This window comes from Armigeres subalbatus, chromosome 1, assembly GCF_024139115.2.
Source record: "Armigeres subalbatus isolate Guangzhou_Male chromosome 1, GZ_Asu_2, whole genome shotgun sequence".
Classification (NCBI taxonomy): domain Eukaryota; kingdom Metazoa; phylum Arthropoda; class Insecta; order Diptera; family Culicidae; genus Armigeres; species Armigeres subalbatus.
The window spans coordinates 260,865,016-260,881,873 of NC_085139.1; the positions used below are offsets into that span (position 1 = coordinate 260,865,016).

Consider the following 16,858-nt stretch of genomic DNA (forward strand, 5'->3'; position numbering starts at 1 on the left):
GGATGCTCGTAAGTTGAATGCTAAGACGATTAGAGATGCATACCCTTTAGCAAGTTCGATGAGAATCTTGAACAATTTAGGCAAAAACAGATACTTCTCGGTTTTGGACTTGAAAGAATCATTCTTACAGGTCAAGCTTGCTGAAGATTCAAAAAACAGCAGCTTCAAAGTAATTGGCAGAGGTCTCTTCCAATACAAAAGGTTACCCTTTGGGCTAATCAATAGCAGCGCCACTATGTCTCGAATTTTAGATAGGGTCTTGAAAGAAGGGCTGTATGAGCCGTTTATATTTTCCTATCTGGACGATATAATAATCGCCACAAGAACATTTGAAGATCATATAAAATATCTTAAAATCGTTGCTGATTGCTTAAGGAAGCCAACCTCTCGGTAAACTTAGCTAAATGTAAATTTTGCCTGAAGAAAATTAAATATCTAGGTTTCATTCTTTCAGAGGACGGCTATCATCCGAACCCTGTCTCCAAGTTTGCTCGACCGCAAACTCCAAAGGAGATTCGCAGATTCTTAGGGATGGCGGGATACTACCGCAACTTCATTCCGAACTTTAGCGGCATATCGTCCCCTATCTCCGACTTGCTGAAAGGTAAGCCGAAGAAGATTAGGTGGAATGATAAAGCTGAACAGGCGTTTATTAAATTAAAAGAATTTTTGATCTCCGAACCGGTCCTAACAAACCCGGACTGGACGAAGGAGTTTACCATCCAAACCGACGCCAGTGACGTGGCGATAGCCGGAATATTGACGCAGGAATTGGATGGTAAAGAACACATCATTGCCTATTTCTCGAGGAAGCTAAGTTCCTGTGAAAAGAAATATGGTCCCACCGACAAAGAAGGTTTAGCTGCCCTGGAAGCAATAGAGCATTTCAGATGTTATGTGGAAGGGTCGCACTTCACATTAATCACAGATTGCTCGGCAGTGACTTTCATCTGTAATTCCAAGTGGCGACCCAGTTCACGGTTGTCGCGGTGGTCAGTAAAATTACAAGAATTTGACATGACTATCAAACATAGGAGAGGACGAGACAATGTAGTGTGCGACGCTCTCAGTCGCGCAGTTTGTGCTATTTTCGATAACTCGACCTCAAGATGGTACAATGAGTTGAAACAAAAGGTCAGTGCAACTCCAGATAACTACCGGAACTTTAAGATAGAAAACGGGGATTTATACAAATTTGTTACTTCCAGGTCGACACTCGACATGGGTCGGCTGGAATGGAAAGTGGTAGTACCACCCGATAAGCTAACGCAATTGGTTGAGGAAGAGCATGCGAAAATCATGCATCTGGGTACAGAAAAGACATTAGAAAGAATTAAACTAAAATATTACTGGCCCAAGATGAAATCCGACGTGAAGCGTATTTTGTCTAAGTGTAGCATTTGCAAACAATCGAAACATTCGACAATTGCAACTGTTCCTCCAATGGGAGAACAGAAGGATGCAACACGGCCGTTTCAGATGATCGCAATGGATTATATAAGTGGTTTTGTCCGTAGTAAGTCTGGAAACACTGATTTGTTAGTTTGTTTAGATGTTTTTTCAAAGTATGTTCGTCTTTTTCCTGTTAAAAAAATTAGTGTTGATAGTTTGTCCCAGCTAGTTAAATGTGAGTGGTTTCTCAAATATGGGGCACCACAAGTGTTAGTTTCCGATAATGCTGTTACGTTTTTAGCCAATAAGTTCCAAGAATTATTGTCAAAATTTCATGTTCACCATTTTAAGAACAGCAGACGGCATTGCCAAAATAATCCTGTAGAGCGGGTGAACAGGGTCATTCTAGCTTGTATACGCACGTATTGCCAGAGTGATCATAGGATCTGGGACTCCCAGATCCCCGAAATAGAATTTGCCATAAATAACACGAAGCATTCGTCGACAGGATTCACACCGTATTATCTGGTGCATGGATATGAATCTACAGTTGATGGAAGGGATCATCTTCAGGATAGATGCACTTTTGATCCATCAGCTGATCAGTTCGTTCAGCGCAGAAATGCAGTGTTGGGCCCAGTTTACGAAGAAGTAGTTAGAAATAACAAAAAGCAGTTTGAAAAGTACAAGAAAAATTATGATAGCAGACATAAAGGCTTACCACCAACTTTCAACATTGGTCAGAAAGTATACAAGAAAAATTTTAAGATTTCTAGTGCAGCTGACCACTATGCAGCTAAACTTGGACCGGTCTATGTACCATGTAAAATTATAGCTAGAAGAGGAGCAACATCTTATGAGTTAGAGGATGAGGATGGAAGAAATTTGGGTTTGTTTGCTGTGCAAGATTTAATTCCGGAATAGTTTGAGTGCGAATTAGCTTATTAGATGAATGCGAATTAGATGAATAGTTTAATATTAGGTTCGGGAATTTGAGAACGTATGGAACGGGATGTACTGAATGAAGTTGCGTTAGTTTAGATTGTCGAGAATTAAGAGTAGGATGTTTGAGGAAATGGTGATCACCGAGTGTCTGCGTAGGATTAAAACAGCTTGCGATAGTATGAATAATAGGAATGTATCGAATGTTCGCGTTGAATGTTGAGTTAATGTTGCGTAGATAATAGTTAAGTATGTGTAAAAGAAAATTGTGTGAAAATTTAGGTTGAATGCGTTATTAATTTGTGACCAGTAATCCATCTAAAGTCAATAATTGTAGATGCTCTTTAGCTTAACACCAGAAATCCTAATGTTGCCGTGAAACTTCTAAAGCGTAAGCCTCATACAGAAACAAATGTTATAGTATACTGTGGCACATCGTGTGACTACGAATGATCGTTGATCTGTTCCTGGTCGATGTCTGCCCGATAGAATGAAGCAAAAGAATGAGAGATATATAAACTAACTCTGATATATGCGTAGGCACATGCAATAACTACGAATGATCGGTGATCTGTTCCTGGTTAATGTGATCCTCTTAAAAAAAACTTATGTATATCACGCTATGATTTCAGAAGGTTCAGATCAGTTAGTCCTAGATAAACAAGTGTCCAAACATATGAAAGCTCATAATTTGCTCTGACAAGAATGCACTTCGTGTAGAACAACGGATTACACTTGACAAAACTTTACACTATCTTACAAGCTTGGCATTTGTCAATCGTTTGAATGGATTTGACCATGGTAAGGGTAGATCACTGCCATACAGAAATATCCCTGATATCCCTGTATTGCAGTCTGGTATGGGGGTATTGTAACCTTACTCATGACCGTCACTGTGTCGCGAGAGCAATGATGCAGCTCACAGTCTCCGTATGAAATTGAAGTATATATTACCTTACCATGTTCAAAGACACTACACTCACAACACCACAACAGAACACATATCCGCGTCGACGACAATAGCTTGCCCACAGCACCAACGGTCATCCAAATACATGTAGTGGAACGATCTATCTATCTCGAGATGAACGTTAGCAATTTGATGATCGCAGATCTCACCACTCAGCAATCACTATGTCTGATATCTCTGGTTTTCGTTCGGCTGATATAAACGGGCACACGAGAGATTAGAGCAAGTCCAGAAGCATACCTAAATTATTCGACGATAACCCATCAGTTGCCAGTTAATCGCAAAGCAGGCTAGACCCGAGCCGGGAAATATTTGTTAAAATAAGTCTGACAGGCAAAAATAGTGATTATACTGGACGATAGTTAAATTGTGCCAGTGAGAACAAGTGGATGTGAAGCAGCAGATTTACGATAAGGTGCCGATGTGTGACACAGTTTTAGTGGAAATAATTAAAATATTATATTCTACAGTGATGCTCCTCCTGGATCACCGCATGCGGATGCATGTTATCATGGAGTAGAGTGGAATAACTTCTGAGATCGGTGAGCCTGAGATTAAATTTCTTTCTGCAACATATCCTTAAAGAGTGCTTCTGAGCGGTGACTGATGTGCTCTTAATATGTCTCGTATATTCAGGCCTTTCGTTTCAACCTAAAAGCGATGGTGGAGAATGCCATAATTTTGGCGCAGTGGTTGGTGCTTCCGAGCAAGGAATGACGGGTCGGTGATGGAATACCCGAGATGCGCCCTGAGTTGTCCGGACAAAACCCCCTTCTCTGCAGTCGCCGCGGGATACTCCTACCCAACACACTGACGCCCATTACATCTAGGTTTAAGTTCACACCCTAACCGTAAGTAATAAACCGCTACTAATGAATGATGTAAAATTTATGCTTTGATTTTGCCATGGATGAACTCGATTGAAGACTTTGGTAGGTTCCCAGTTGTAAGAACCTGGTAGTTTGGAATGATTGGTTCCTGTTGTAAGGAAGCCAATGTCCTCGCATCTCCTCTCTACCATTTTGTCTCCGTCTCATGCGGCCCCCCTCAAGGGGGAGGTGATAAGCTCTCGGATCAGCCTCCTTTAACGTCCATGTTTCATGGCCGTATAAGGCCACCGGAAGAATCAGAGTAGTATACAGCGCGAGTTTTGTTTTCGTTTGAAGACTACGAGACTTAAGCTGGTTACGAAGCCCGTAATAAGCCGATTTACAGCTGCAATACGCCTTTTCACCTCGCGGGTAACATCATTATCGCACGTCACTAATGTTCCAGGATACACAAATTCTTCTACCACTTCAAACTTTTCACCATTTCGCTACCATCACCACTAATGAACCCACGTTGATTGCCAGCGACCATATACTTCGTTTTGCTGGTACTGATCGTGAGTCCAATCCTCGCTGTTTCCCTCTTAAAAGGCACAAAAGCCTCTTTCACGACACGGCGATCAATCCCGATAATATCGATATCGTCCGCAAATCCCAGGAGCATATGCGATTTTGTGATAATGGTGCCGCTTCTTTGCACACCAGCTCTCCTAATCGCTTCCTCGAGCGCTATATTGAACAGTAGATTCGAGAGTGCATCACCCTGCTTCAATCCATCTAAGGTAACAAATGACGTCGATATTTCATCCGCAACCCTTACACTTGATTTCGATCCGTCCAACGTTATACGAATCAGCCGTACCAGTTTCGCCGGAAAACCATGTTCAAGCTTAATTTGCCATAATTTATTCCGTTTCACTGAATCGTACGCCGCCTTGAAATCAATAAATAGATGATGTGTCTGCAAGTTGTGCTCCCGGAATTCATCAAGGATTTTTCTCAGGGTAACCATTTGATCCGTCGTTGATTGGCCCTCACGAAAACCTGCTTGGTATTCGCCGACGAAGGACTCTTCAAGCGGTCGCAATCTGTTGAACAGAGTACGGGACATAATTTTGTACGCCGAATTAAGAAGGGTTATTCCTCGGTAATTGGCGCACTCCAGTCTGTGCCCTCTCTTGAAGAGAGGGCAAATGAGGCCGTCCAACCAGCTAGCAGGCATTGCCTCGTCTTCCCATATTTTCGACATAATATGGTGCAGAACTTCATAAAGCTGCTCACTGCCATGTTTGAGAAGTTCAGCCGGGAGCTGGTCCTTCCCCGCAGCCTTATTGTTTTTCAGCTCTTTAACAGCTTTTTTAACCTCATCTAGTGTAGGCGACTCCACAACTTGTCCATCGTCGCTAATATTTATTCTGCTCACCGATGCACCGTCACTTCCACTATTCAACAAAGTCTCGAAGTATTGCTTCCACCTGGCAGCCACTTCGGTTTTATCTGTCAGCAAATTCCCTTGTTGGTCGTTGCACATGACGGGAGATAGCGCTGTCTAAAAAGAAGGAACAAGTCTCTCACTGATCATCTCTGTATACATAAACAGATAAAAAAAGTTGTTGAAATTTACACGAAAGTAATGCACATGAAGGGAATGCCAAAAAGAGCGTAAATTTAAACGATATTTTCACCTGAATGTATGCAATTTGTATTGCATTATGTCACTTTTCATACGAATAAGTGTCAAAACGCTATGTAAATTGCATACATTTAGGGCGAACTTGTTGGAAAAGATCCCTGTACGCCCAGAATAGTGTAATTTTCCACGTCTTTATTATTTACACGCTGATTACTTTTCATTATTTTTTTTCTGTGTGTACGATATGTAGCATACCGCGAGACTTTTTTCGCAAGCTGTCATGATAGAGAACTGATTCGGGATGCTATGCTGCCGTTATACGCATAACTGTCCCATGTATATAGGGAATCCCAGCAAACACGGGACAAATATGCGTATAACGGCAGTATACCCCATGATAAATTTCTTTTAGGAAGCTCCAAATGCGGGGAGCACTGGCTCTGAATTCTGATGATGCATTTCAACTTGTTCTACACAGCTGTACAGTAACCAACACGAAACCAAAGCAAAAATCACAATTTTTCTGTGGGGGCTGCCTATCTGATTTTGTTTTTACGCACTTGTTTACAACTGCGTAAAGTTTATTATCATGGCTTGTTTTGATTCGGAACAGTTTTTGCCTCTCCTTTATCGTTGTTCGTTATCTATTGAGAGCGATTTCTGCAAACCCTGGACACTCCATATCGAACCAACCCGTCCTGGGTCGCCTCTATGTAGTGCCTACATTTTATTAAGATGATGGATGAAGTTTCTAAAGTAAATTTTTCTAAAGTAGTTTCAATCACAAACTGTTTCCAAGATATTTGAAAAAGGAGGACATTTTAGGGAAAAAGGAGGACATGCGATTTTTATGGAAAAAGGACGACATGTCCTCCTTTAGGATACCATATGGTCACCCTACACCCCATTTTTTTTCTTTAATAAAGTTTAAAAAAAACCTACCACCACATCATCTTGTAGGGAAAATAAGACCTATATGGTCCACTAGCGAGCCTTTGGATTTAGGGGTGATTTCATCTAACAAATTTGAATTTTCAATTTGTCTAGTACAGAAGTTACAATATGGTCCAAACATATTTATTACAATTCAACAATATAACATGAAAATGGTTTTATTCCATAATTGTGTATTTGAACCTAAAATGGCATTCAAAATATGCTAATATAATTCCACTGGAATTTGTTTCACTCTTCTGCACAATTTTTCTCCAAGACTGATATTGATATTTTTCCCATCTAATGAAAAAGTATTGAGGAAAACAACCACAAAACTAAACCAAAAACTTTAACAATTCTTTTTAAACATATTTTTAAACAGCTTTTGGTCAATTTATTTCGCATGAAGGCTTGACCGTATATATTATTATCAACCGCATACAATCTTGCGACAAATTTAGTGTTGTTGACTATAAAATTAAGTGGTGGATTTCATACAGATTTTCCCTACTTTTTAGTTTTTCAACGTTTTTGGAACAAACAAAAAGTGAGAGTGCCGGTACGATTGTGTTTGCGCTAGCATGCGGAACGATAGCGCGATCAAAGAATTGTTTTGTTCCGCGTTGTGCGGCATTAATTGGCAAATAATAAATTTAGTGCGCGTTTAATTGTGTTCCCTTTAGCAAACATAATGGTCGCGCGAACATCGAAATGTTTGTTCTGCTTTGTGTGTAAAAGTAAACTAAATGGCAAGCGAAAAATTTAGTGCTCGTCCGATCGTGTTTCCTTTAAAATGCAGAATGTTCGCTTGATCATTAAAATATTTTGTTCTGCGTTGTGCGGGTGAGTAAATTCATATGCAAATAGAAAAAAAAGTACGTGTCCGATCGTGTTTCCTTCAGCACGCAGAACGATCGTGCGTTCATCAAATTATTTTGTTCTGCTTTGTGCGGTCGGTAAGCCAATTAATAAGTGCGCGTTCGATTGTGTTTTTGTTTAACTTCGATCATACTACACGTTACACTCGGCAAATCGTTTACCAAAAGGAACCATGCTACAATCCTTACCCCATATGTCCAACATTCCATTGATTTCTTGTGGAAGTGCAGATGACTCGTCGGCTTCCATCAAAGCGATTATTACATCAACATTTCCCTACCCATTCCTTAATTGACCTGCATTCGGACACGGCTGGCGCTGGTTTTGCTTAATATTGGGTCACCAGTTCTTACACATTGAGGATGCTGTTAGTCCCAAACATCATCTCTTGGTTCTTTGTTTAATTACAGCTGGCCTGGCAATAACGGAATAGCAACCGTGGGCGATCAAGCATGCTCATGCTCAAACAGAGAGGTGAGCCAGCCAATGGCTGAAAGCCTCTCAAATAAAGACAATTCATTCATTCATGCTCAAACAAAGACTTAATATAGCTCGTTTTATGTACATGAGCCTAATTTGCTCCACGCATAAATGATCATTTAAATATTAGGCCAATATTGCTTTTACAAAATGTATCGTTTGTATTGTTCCTCGTTTATTTAATTTAAATACGGTTTGGATTTCTTAGTTTCTCATTAAAATTTCCTTATCAATATGAATTTCCTTACGTGTTGTTTTTACAGTCTACTCTATGTTTTGCTTTTGTTACATAAAAGAACCCTCTTCTAGGGCTCCTTCCCCAGAAACCTGTTCCATTCTCCTTTCCAGCGTCATCTCCTCTTCCTTTCCCTTCTCACTTCTTTTTCCGTCAGGTAAATTATTAGAAAGGCCAGTAAAGGCGATGGTACAAATCTCCCAAATTGAGGGGAACATGCCTCCGGAGCCGTAGGTTATCCTGTCGCAACCTGCGAAGCCTAGCGACTTGCAGTTCCATGTTCCAAGCTTCCTATCGTGATCCTTTATTCGTCGCCTAGGTCGTTGCCGATCGTATCGAGTCGTATTTTAATAAGGCGGCTTATTGAGCCTGCGCAAACCTCCTGTCTCGTCGGAGAGCCACCGTGTCAGGTGTGTTTAGCGTCCCACCTAACACCAGGACCTGGGCTTGTGCGCTTTGATCGACACACGGTCGCTTTGGTGGTGCCTACTTGCGGATACATGCAGCTTTTTTGTAGAAGTTCAACAGAGCCCACTGTCAAACCCCACCACATCGCAGATGGCCTGGGGAGGGATCGTCAAGACCTTGGACATTAGAATGGGGCGCAGTTGTATGGAAAAACGCAAACTTCGTCCGATCAAGTGTGATCAAGGTTTTTCTGAATCGTTTTGGGACCCCAATCAACTGTGCAAAATATGGGCTCGATTGGTTGCAACCTCGCATGCCGCATCGCGTTTTAAATTTACATGGAGATTAGTATGGGAAAACGTACTTTTTAACATTTTTGCTCTTAGCGGCTTCAATTTATCATCAATCACGTGACTCAATACGTTAGCTGCTGGAAGATGCCGAAAGACTTTGCCGAAGAAGGTACATAGCTGGAAGGTCTACAAAAAATGTTATTACGTTTCGAAAATTGATTGTGTAAACCATATGCAAGAAATCAATGTTTCTGCCAGCACTACCGGACAACCTATGGTTATCGAAGGGCAAAACCCATCTTCCTTCTCGTCGAATTTTTTTCTTTATGAAATAATTCCGGAAAGCTCCCATTAGCTCTAAAGCCCAATAAGATCAATTATTTTGAAATAACACTCAGTTAAATTATTGGTCTACGTAGTACGGCAGTGCTGGCAGAATAAACGATTTTATGCATATGGTTTGAACACTCAATGTTCTAAGCGTTATAACTTTTTTCATGGACGTTCCAGCAACGTGCCTTCTTCAGCAAAGTTTTTCGGCATCCTTTGGGTTATACTTTAACGCAATGTGCCACTTGGTTTTCGATGAACTGAAGCCTCTAGTAGTAGAAATGCAAAAATATGCGTTCTCCCATACTAATTTTCATACAAACTTCAAACGCGATGCGGAAAGCGAGGAAGCAACCAATCGGTCCCAAATTCTGCACAGTTGTTCAGGACCCAGAATGGCTTCGAAAAACCATTGATTTGAAAAAATGACCATGACGCCCCACTCTATTGGACATAGTCCCTGCTGCCCCCGGAATGCCGCGAATACGACGTGCCCACACAAAAATATATTCATCGACTTCAAAGCCGCATATGATATGATCGACCGGGACCAGCTATGGCAGCTAATGCACGAGCACGAATTTCCGGATAAACTGATACGGTTGATCAAGGCGACGATGGATCGGGTGATGTGCGTAGTTTGAGTCAGGGGCATTCTCGAGTCCATTCGAAACGCGCAGAGGGTAACGGCAAGGTGGTTTGATGATGAAAGTCTTTCGTGCTATTCAACATCGCTTTGGAGGGAGTACGAATGGTACGATTTTCACGAAGTCCGTCGAGTTATTTGGTTTCGCCGACGACATTGATATTATGGCACGTAACTTTGAGAGGATGGAGAGAGCCTACATCAGACTAAAAAGCGAAGCTAGACGAATTGGACTAGTCATCAACACGTCGAAAACGAAGTACATGATAGGAAGATGCTCAAGAGAGGACAACGTAAGCCACCCACCACGAGATTGTATTGGTGGTGACGAAATCGAAGTGGTTGAAGAATTCGTGTATTTGGGCTCACTGCTGACCTCCGATAACGATACCAGCAGAGAAGTTCGAAGACGCATCATGACAGGAAATCGTACGTACTTTGGACTCTGCAAAACACTCCGATCGAATAGAGTTCGCCGCCGTACCAAACTGACTATCTACATTATTAGACTGGTAGTTCTCTACGGACACGAAACCTGGGCGATGCTCGTGGAGGACCAACGCGCACTGGGAGTTTTCGAGAGGAAAGTGTTGCGTACTATCTACGGCGGGGTGCAGATGGCGGACGGTACATGGAGAGGACGAATGAACCACGAGTTGTAACAGCTATTGGGAGAACCATTCCAGAGCAAATCCGATGCGCGCGCCACTTGTGACCGATTGGCCAACTAATAATCATTTAAAATGGCCAGTAAATCAGTGAACGATGAGAATTTCATAAGTGTTATGTTTGTTTGTCAGTGGTAATTCTTACCCGATTTTCTCGACAGGGAAAAATCTTAGTTGATCAGTATTGAAAATAGTCACCATTGCGTTTGCAAAGGCCGTAAGGAGGCAATTATTTTTGATATGCGTCACAGTAAAGCGAAACCAAACGATTGAATCGAGAAAGGCAGCATCACCGCTAGGTGGATTAATCTGGGTTTTATTATGTCAAATGACATGCCAAATGACCTACCGTCATATTTTCATTTGGTTGCCTGAGATAGAAGAAGGCGCTTCGCTAGCTGTCTCATGACGATCACGACCCTTTCGCAGTACTGGCCCTGAGAGAAACGGCAAACCGATTGTGACAAAACACACAGCTTCGCTAATTGACCAAACCGGTTTTCAGCTGGATTGAGAATATACTGTCTGTAGTTGTTATCAAAGCTTTGATAGAATATACCTCGGGCTTATCGCTCGTTGCAACGAGTTGGCACATAAATGCTGATCAGGTTGCAGTTGTAAAACTCGTCCTCAATTCTGAACGCAGTTTCGGTGGCTTATCAGTTGCCATTAAAAACCTATGTAAGTCTGGGCAAAAAATAAATGAAAATGGCCAAAGTCCACACGTAATAATAAACCGGATAAGTTGTGTGTAGTATTGTTAAACTATTCTTGATTTTGCAGACGATATCAACATCGAACTCATCATGGGTGGTGATTGGTTCTTAGATGTTATGCCAACCTCCTTTGTACTTATGATTACGATCCATTCCTAATTTTATATCTTAAGCGACACCACCTTGAAGAATGCTCAACTGAAAGACGGCCTTGAACAAAAGGTAGATATAGTTTTTGTAATCTTCATTTCTGTGAATTTTGATTATATTCAGTTCTTCACTTCGAAGTGGAGATGGACATTCCTCAAAAAAGATAATTATAACCTAATCATGAAAGGTGCACACAAATACCATCTTATAATGGCAAAATGAGTTATTTTTGAGCAATTTGCTCGAACAGTTTTTGATATTATTTTAGTTATTTTAGCAACTACATCAAACAAACTAACATCAGATATTGCTATTCTGTTATTCATATATTAATGTTAAATTTTGTTATTATTTTGCTATTTTATTCTACCCGGGATGAACCGCTAATGGTAGACTTATTGCCCAGTGTTAAGACACCGCAGATAGGCCAAGGCTCGGAGATATGTCAATAATAACAGAGTAACGGAACAAACATCAACATCGTAGTATTTAATTTGCTTTTTGTTGCGGTTGCTACAGGGTTCTCCCAGACTATTTTTTTTCTATTCAAATCGTTCTAGATGACGTAAATGGATTCTCTTCAAAATACCAGCAGTGCGAATCCTCCGTGCTACTGGTATTGCGTAGGACAGTCGATCAACGACCAACAAACAGAGGTTATCGCCATATTATACAAACGATTTTTTTTGTTGAGGGGCAATTACGGCTCCCCAATCACGTTGCTACATTCATATTTCAATTCTGCGTTCTATGGTACCATCAAGTCATCGTGTATATCAATGAAATAATAGATGAGATTAATTTCCATATAGGGTGTGTTGTTTTTGTGATTGCCAAAATTGTAGACTATAATCACCTTCTGCGTCTTATCGGGGCACGTTATCAAGAAAAAAAGTGAACTGCAAAAAGCTTATCATGAAAAAAAATCGTTCTTGATGATTGTTCCATTTTTTGCATTTATCAGCATCCACCGAACGCAAAAATCCATCAGTACCAAGATGACACCGCTTTCGATCGGAGTGGCGCTACTCTTCGTAGCCGCAGTAGCTTTCCTTAATTACATTTTTAACTACTGGAAGCGCCGAGGCGTTCAACAGTTCACACCGTACTTCCCATTCGGAAACTTTTCGGACCTGTTTCTGGGTAAAACATCTTTCCCGTCTCTTTGCGAGCAACTCTACAGGCGCAGCAAACAATGGCCTATGCTCGGAGCATACATCCTAATGCGGCCGGTTCTTCTGGTTAACGATCCGCAAATGGCCAAGGACATCATGGTGCGAGATTTCCAGAACTTCCACGACCGTGGACCAATGGTGGATGAAGATAACGACCCCCTGAGCGGACATCTCTTCTCGTTGGCTGGTGAAAAGTGGAAACACCTTCGTGCCAAGCTGACTCCGACTTTCACCAGCGGGCGACTGAAGGGCATGTTCCAGACCCTGGTGGATACGGGGGTAGTGCTGCAGAACTATATGCAAACGTGTGCCCAGCGTAACGAAGTTGTGGAAATCCGAGAAATATTGGCCCGCTACAACACGGACAACATTGCGTCGGTCGCATTTGGCATCCAAATCGATTCGATTAATAACCCCAACGAGCCCTTCCGCGACCTCGGACGTAAGGTAGGTGTACGATGCAGATAAGGACCATACTCAACCAGTTTTGATTTGTCTATAATTTACAACCTCTTATCAAATTTCCAGTTTTTTGAGTCTAACTTCCGCAACAACATGCGCCTGGTCTTTACATTCATGGTGCCGAAGCTAAGCAAGTATTTGAAAATAAAGACCGTCGATACCGAACTGGAGCAATTCATCATCAGTATGGTCCGTGAAACGCTGGAATACCGCGAAAAGAATGGCGTCGTACGAAAGGACATGATGCAACTGCTACTACAGCTGCGCAACACCGGAACCGTCTCCGTCGACGAACGCTGGGATGTGGAAACAATTGCCAAGCACAAGAACCTTTCGTTCGAGGAAGCCGCTGCCCAAGCGCACGTTTTCTTCCTGGCCGGATTCGAGACGTCATCGTCGACCATGTCATTCTGCCTCTACGAACTGGCTAAAAACCCTGAAGTTCAACGCAGAGTCCAAGAAGAAATTGACACCGTCACCGCCCTGCACGATGGAAAACTGACCTACGACAGCATCAACGAAATGCGCTATCTGGAGTGCTGCATCGACGAAACCCTCCGCAAGTATCCACCGGTTCCGGTTCTGAACCGTGAGTGCACCCAAGAGTACAAGGTCCCCGGCACGGATATCGTAATCGAAAAGGGTACGGCCGTCATACTTCAGATTACGGCGATGCAGCATGATCCTGAGTACTACCCGGATCCGATGCGCTTCGATCCAGAACGGTTCCTTGATCCAAAGATCAAGGGTAAACCGTATGCTCCGTTCGGCGACGGACCGAGGATTTGTATCGGAATGCGAATGGGTAAAATACAGACCAAGGTGGGGCTATCGCTGCTGTTGAACAAGTTCAATTTCCAGCTTTTCGGCCACGACGAACCGGAACTGGTAATGAGTCCGAACAACTTCTTACACACGCCCATCAATGGAATCAACCTGAAAGTCAGCTGCCGCGAGTAGAACGGAAAACAAGGAAAACCGATTGGATAAAACTTTATTAAACAAATGTGGAATTATCTTTTATAGAAAAAAAAAATACCATTTTTGGAAAACCTAGTTGAGGAATGTTGTCTTGGACCATTCGTATACTAGACCAAAGGGTGTCGCTAACGGGTGATGGAGAAAAAAAAACAGTAATTCCGCATGGGTGGAAACTCTCACCTTTGTTATCTACGAACTGTTAGCGTGATTGCGTAAGTGAAGCAATCAATCGTCTTTACAAGTCTTCAAAACAACAAACAATAAACAATGTTATAATTCCCTAAATCGATTGAAATAAAACTACTTGATGCAATTCTAACGCTTCAATTGTTCGCTAATTATACTGATCAGCAAACCTCAACAAACAAAGTCAGAAAAAAAACATCAACATGTAGAGATGCAATGCAATGGCGATGTACGACCGGAGACACCGATTGGTGACTGTCGTTTGTTGATTGATTGGGTAAATTACGAGATTATAAAATTGTGAATCTCTTATCTTGGGATATGGCGCCTGTGAATTTCCCCTGAATACTTTGAAGTACTTTTCAAATGATAAATGAAGAACGGCATGTAATTTCGACAATCTGAGATGTTCATGCTTTTAGGGATGTTTTTTATAGAAACATGTGCCACACAGAGGGATTGTAGGAAAAGTTCTTCAAGATGTGCATCATGATATGAGCAGATGAAATAATCGTCACCGCATAGTGTATGGACTGATCCTGGCATTCGAACCGTAGCTATTCTAAGCGAAATGGTTTAATTTTGATGATGTTCTTCTCTTGCTGGTCACGTATGCAGATAAAGAAGCATTTGATATGCTTTCTTTGTAAATATTCCGATCTTGTCGCCCTCCATTAATCGATTATCGGTGATCAATTATCAATGCGAGGAATTCCGCTTCGGTAGAAATCATTGCTATGAAATATGTTTTCTGGGCTTCACCACTGGGTGATACGCATTTGATTTACGATATCTGTTGTTATCGGCCCAGTCGGCATAAACGAACATTTTCAGTTAAGGTGATGATACAACGAAGCCACAAAACTCATCATGGAATTCACAGTTCTGCGTGGTGAATGTTCACATTCAAGTGAATGATCACAATTATGCGTGGTGGGACGCCCGTATTCAAGTGTTTCTTCCTCTGCGTTGGTGGGACGCCCGCAATAAGAATAGTGTTATTGTGGATCGGTATGATCACAATTTAGCGTGGTGGGACGCCCGCATTCAAGTGTTTCTTCCTCTGCGTTGGTGGGACGCCCGCAAGAAGAACGATGTTATTGTGGATCGGAATGATCACAATTTTGCGTGGTGGGACGCTCGCATTCAAGTGTTTCTTCCTCTGCGTTGGTGGGACGCCCGCAAGTAGAACGGTGTTATTGTGGATCGGAATGATCACAATTCTGCGTGATGGGACGCCCGCATTCAAGTGTTTCTTCCTCTGCGTTGGTGGGACGCCCGCAAGAAGAACGCTGTTATTGTGAATCGGAGTGGTCGGAATGATCACAATTCTGCGTGGTGGGCCGCCCGCATTCAAGTGTTTCTTCCTCTGCGTTGGTGGGACGCCCGCAAGAAGAACGGTGTTATTGTGAATCGGAGTGGTCACAGTTCATTCAAGAATCTCTTGCTCAGCGATGGTCGATGGCCTACAAGTAGTTTGGTGTTGTAGATCCGAAAGGTCACAGGTACACAAGAGATTTGATTTAACTGAGATTAGATATTCGGCCATGATTTGGAGCTGTTTATCGGGCTTTTTTTAGTTACGGTATCTGTTTTTTTTGCTGGTTGTTTCACAACTGTGGATGTACAGTGGATTGGACGTGTATTCGAAAAAAGTAGAAGTAGTGGTAGTGATTTGAAGTACAACAGCAGTTATCAGGCAAGTACGCTCTCAATACGTTCAGTTCATCCTCCGAAAAGTCTCCTGTTTCCAGCCAATGCGCAGCGACGTTTCATTCATCAGAATATCCTTTTGATCGGACACCGGGACGCACACTTGCCCCCAGCCTTGTGGAAGGTCCCTGTCCGCTCATCACAGTCGAGCCAATCCAGCCTGCGATCATCAGCCGTCCCGGCCCTGTGTTTGAGACCGGTGAAGGGACCTTCCAACAGCAGTTATCAGCCAAGTACGCTCTCAATACGTTCAGTTCATCCACCGAAAGGCCTCCTGTTTCCAGCCAATGTGCAGCGACGTTTCTCTCATCTGAATATTCTAACGATCGGACACCGGGACGCACACTTGCCCCCAGCCTTGTGGAAGGTCCCTGTCTGCTCATCACAGTCGAGCCTATCCAGCCAGCGATCATCAGCCGTCCCGGCCCTGTGTTTGAGGCAGGTGAAGGGACCTTCCAACAACGTTCATCTGGCAAGTTTCCATTCAACGTGTTCAGTTCATCTTCTGACAAGATTCCTGATTCTAGACAACTCGCGACCACGCTTCTTCCGTTTGAAAATGATGCTCCCCAACATTCCAGTACTCGTCACTCCCACATCAGCAACGAAAACGGTGGTCTGCACATCTACTATCAGAATGTTCGCGGGCTTCGTACCAAAATCGACGATTTCTTTTTGGCGGTATGCGAAGGTGATTACGATGTTGTTGTATTAACCGAAACTTGGCTCGACGACGCCATACAATCAGCACAGCTTTTTGGACGCCACTACTCGGTGTTCAGAACTGATCGCAATCCTTTGAATAGCCGTAAAACCCGTGGCGGTGGTGTACT

The 16,858-nt window shown here is 42.5% G+C and overlaps 2 protein-coding genes and 1 long non-coding RNA gene across 4 annotated transcripts in view; 2 read left to right on the forward strand and 1 right to left on the reverse strand.

Moving 5' to 3' along the window:
* Positions 1–16,858, reverse strand: part of LOC134207087 (activating signal cointegrator 1 complex subunit 2) — a 131,532-nt gene that overhangs the window by 83,604 nt on the left and 31,070 nt on the right. The window lies entirely within an intron of this gene.
* Positions 3,549–4,176, forward strand: LOC134213322 (uncharacterized). The gene is made up of 3 exons (XR_009979436.1): positions 3,549–3,719; positions 3,775–3,846; positions 3,941–4,176. It is a non-coding gene; the product is annotated as an uncharacterized LOC134213322 (long non-coding RNA).
* On the forward strand, positions 11,307–14,445 carry LOC134207088 (probable cytochrome P450 6d5). 2 transcript variants are annotated; one of them, XM_062682807.1, is made up of 3 exons: positions 11,307–11,323; positions 12,473–13,130; positions 13,212–14,445. In XM_062682807.1, the coding sequence occupies exons 2-3, from the start codon at positions 12,507–12,509 to the stop codon at positions 14,103–14,105; spliced, it is 1,518 nt and encodes a 505-aa protein (XP_062538791.1). In that variant the 5' UTR covers positions 11,307–11,323; positions 12,473–12,506; the 3' UTR covers positions 14,106–14,445. The 2 variants fall into 2 exon arrangements, with proteins under 2 accessions (XP_062538791.1, XP_062538790.1); XM_062682806.1 differs by lacking the exon at positions 11,307–11,323 and having other exon boundaries at positions 12,259–13,130.

Coding starts and splice junctions, on each gene's coding strand:
- LOC134207088 (XM_062682806.1), top strand. CDS start 12,444: ATGATTGTTCCATTTTTTGCATTTATCAGCATCCACCGAACGCAAAAA. Junction 13,131..13,211: donor TCCGCGACCTCGGACGTAAG/GTAGGTGTACGA, acceptor TCAAATTTCCAG/TTTTTTGAGTCTAACTTCCG.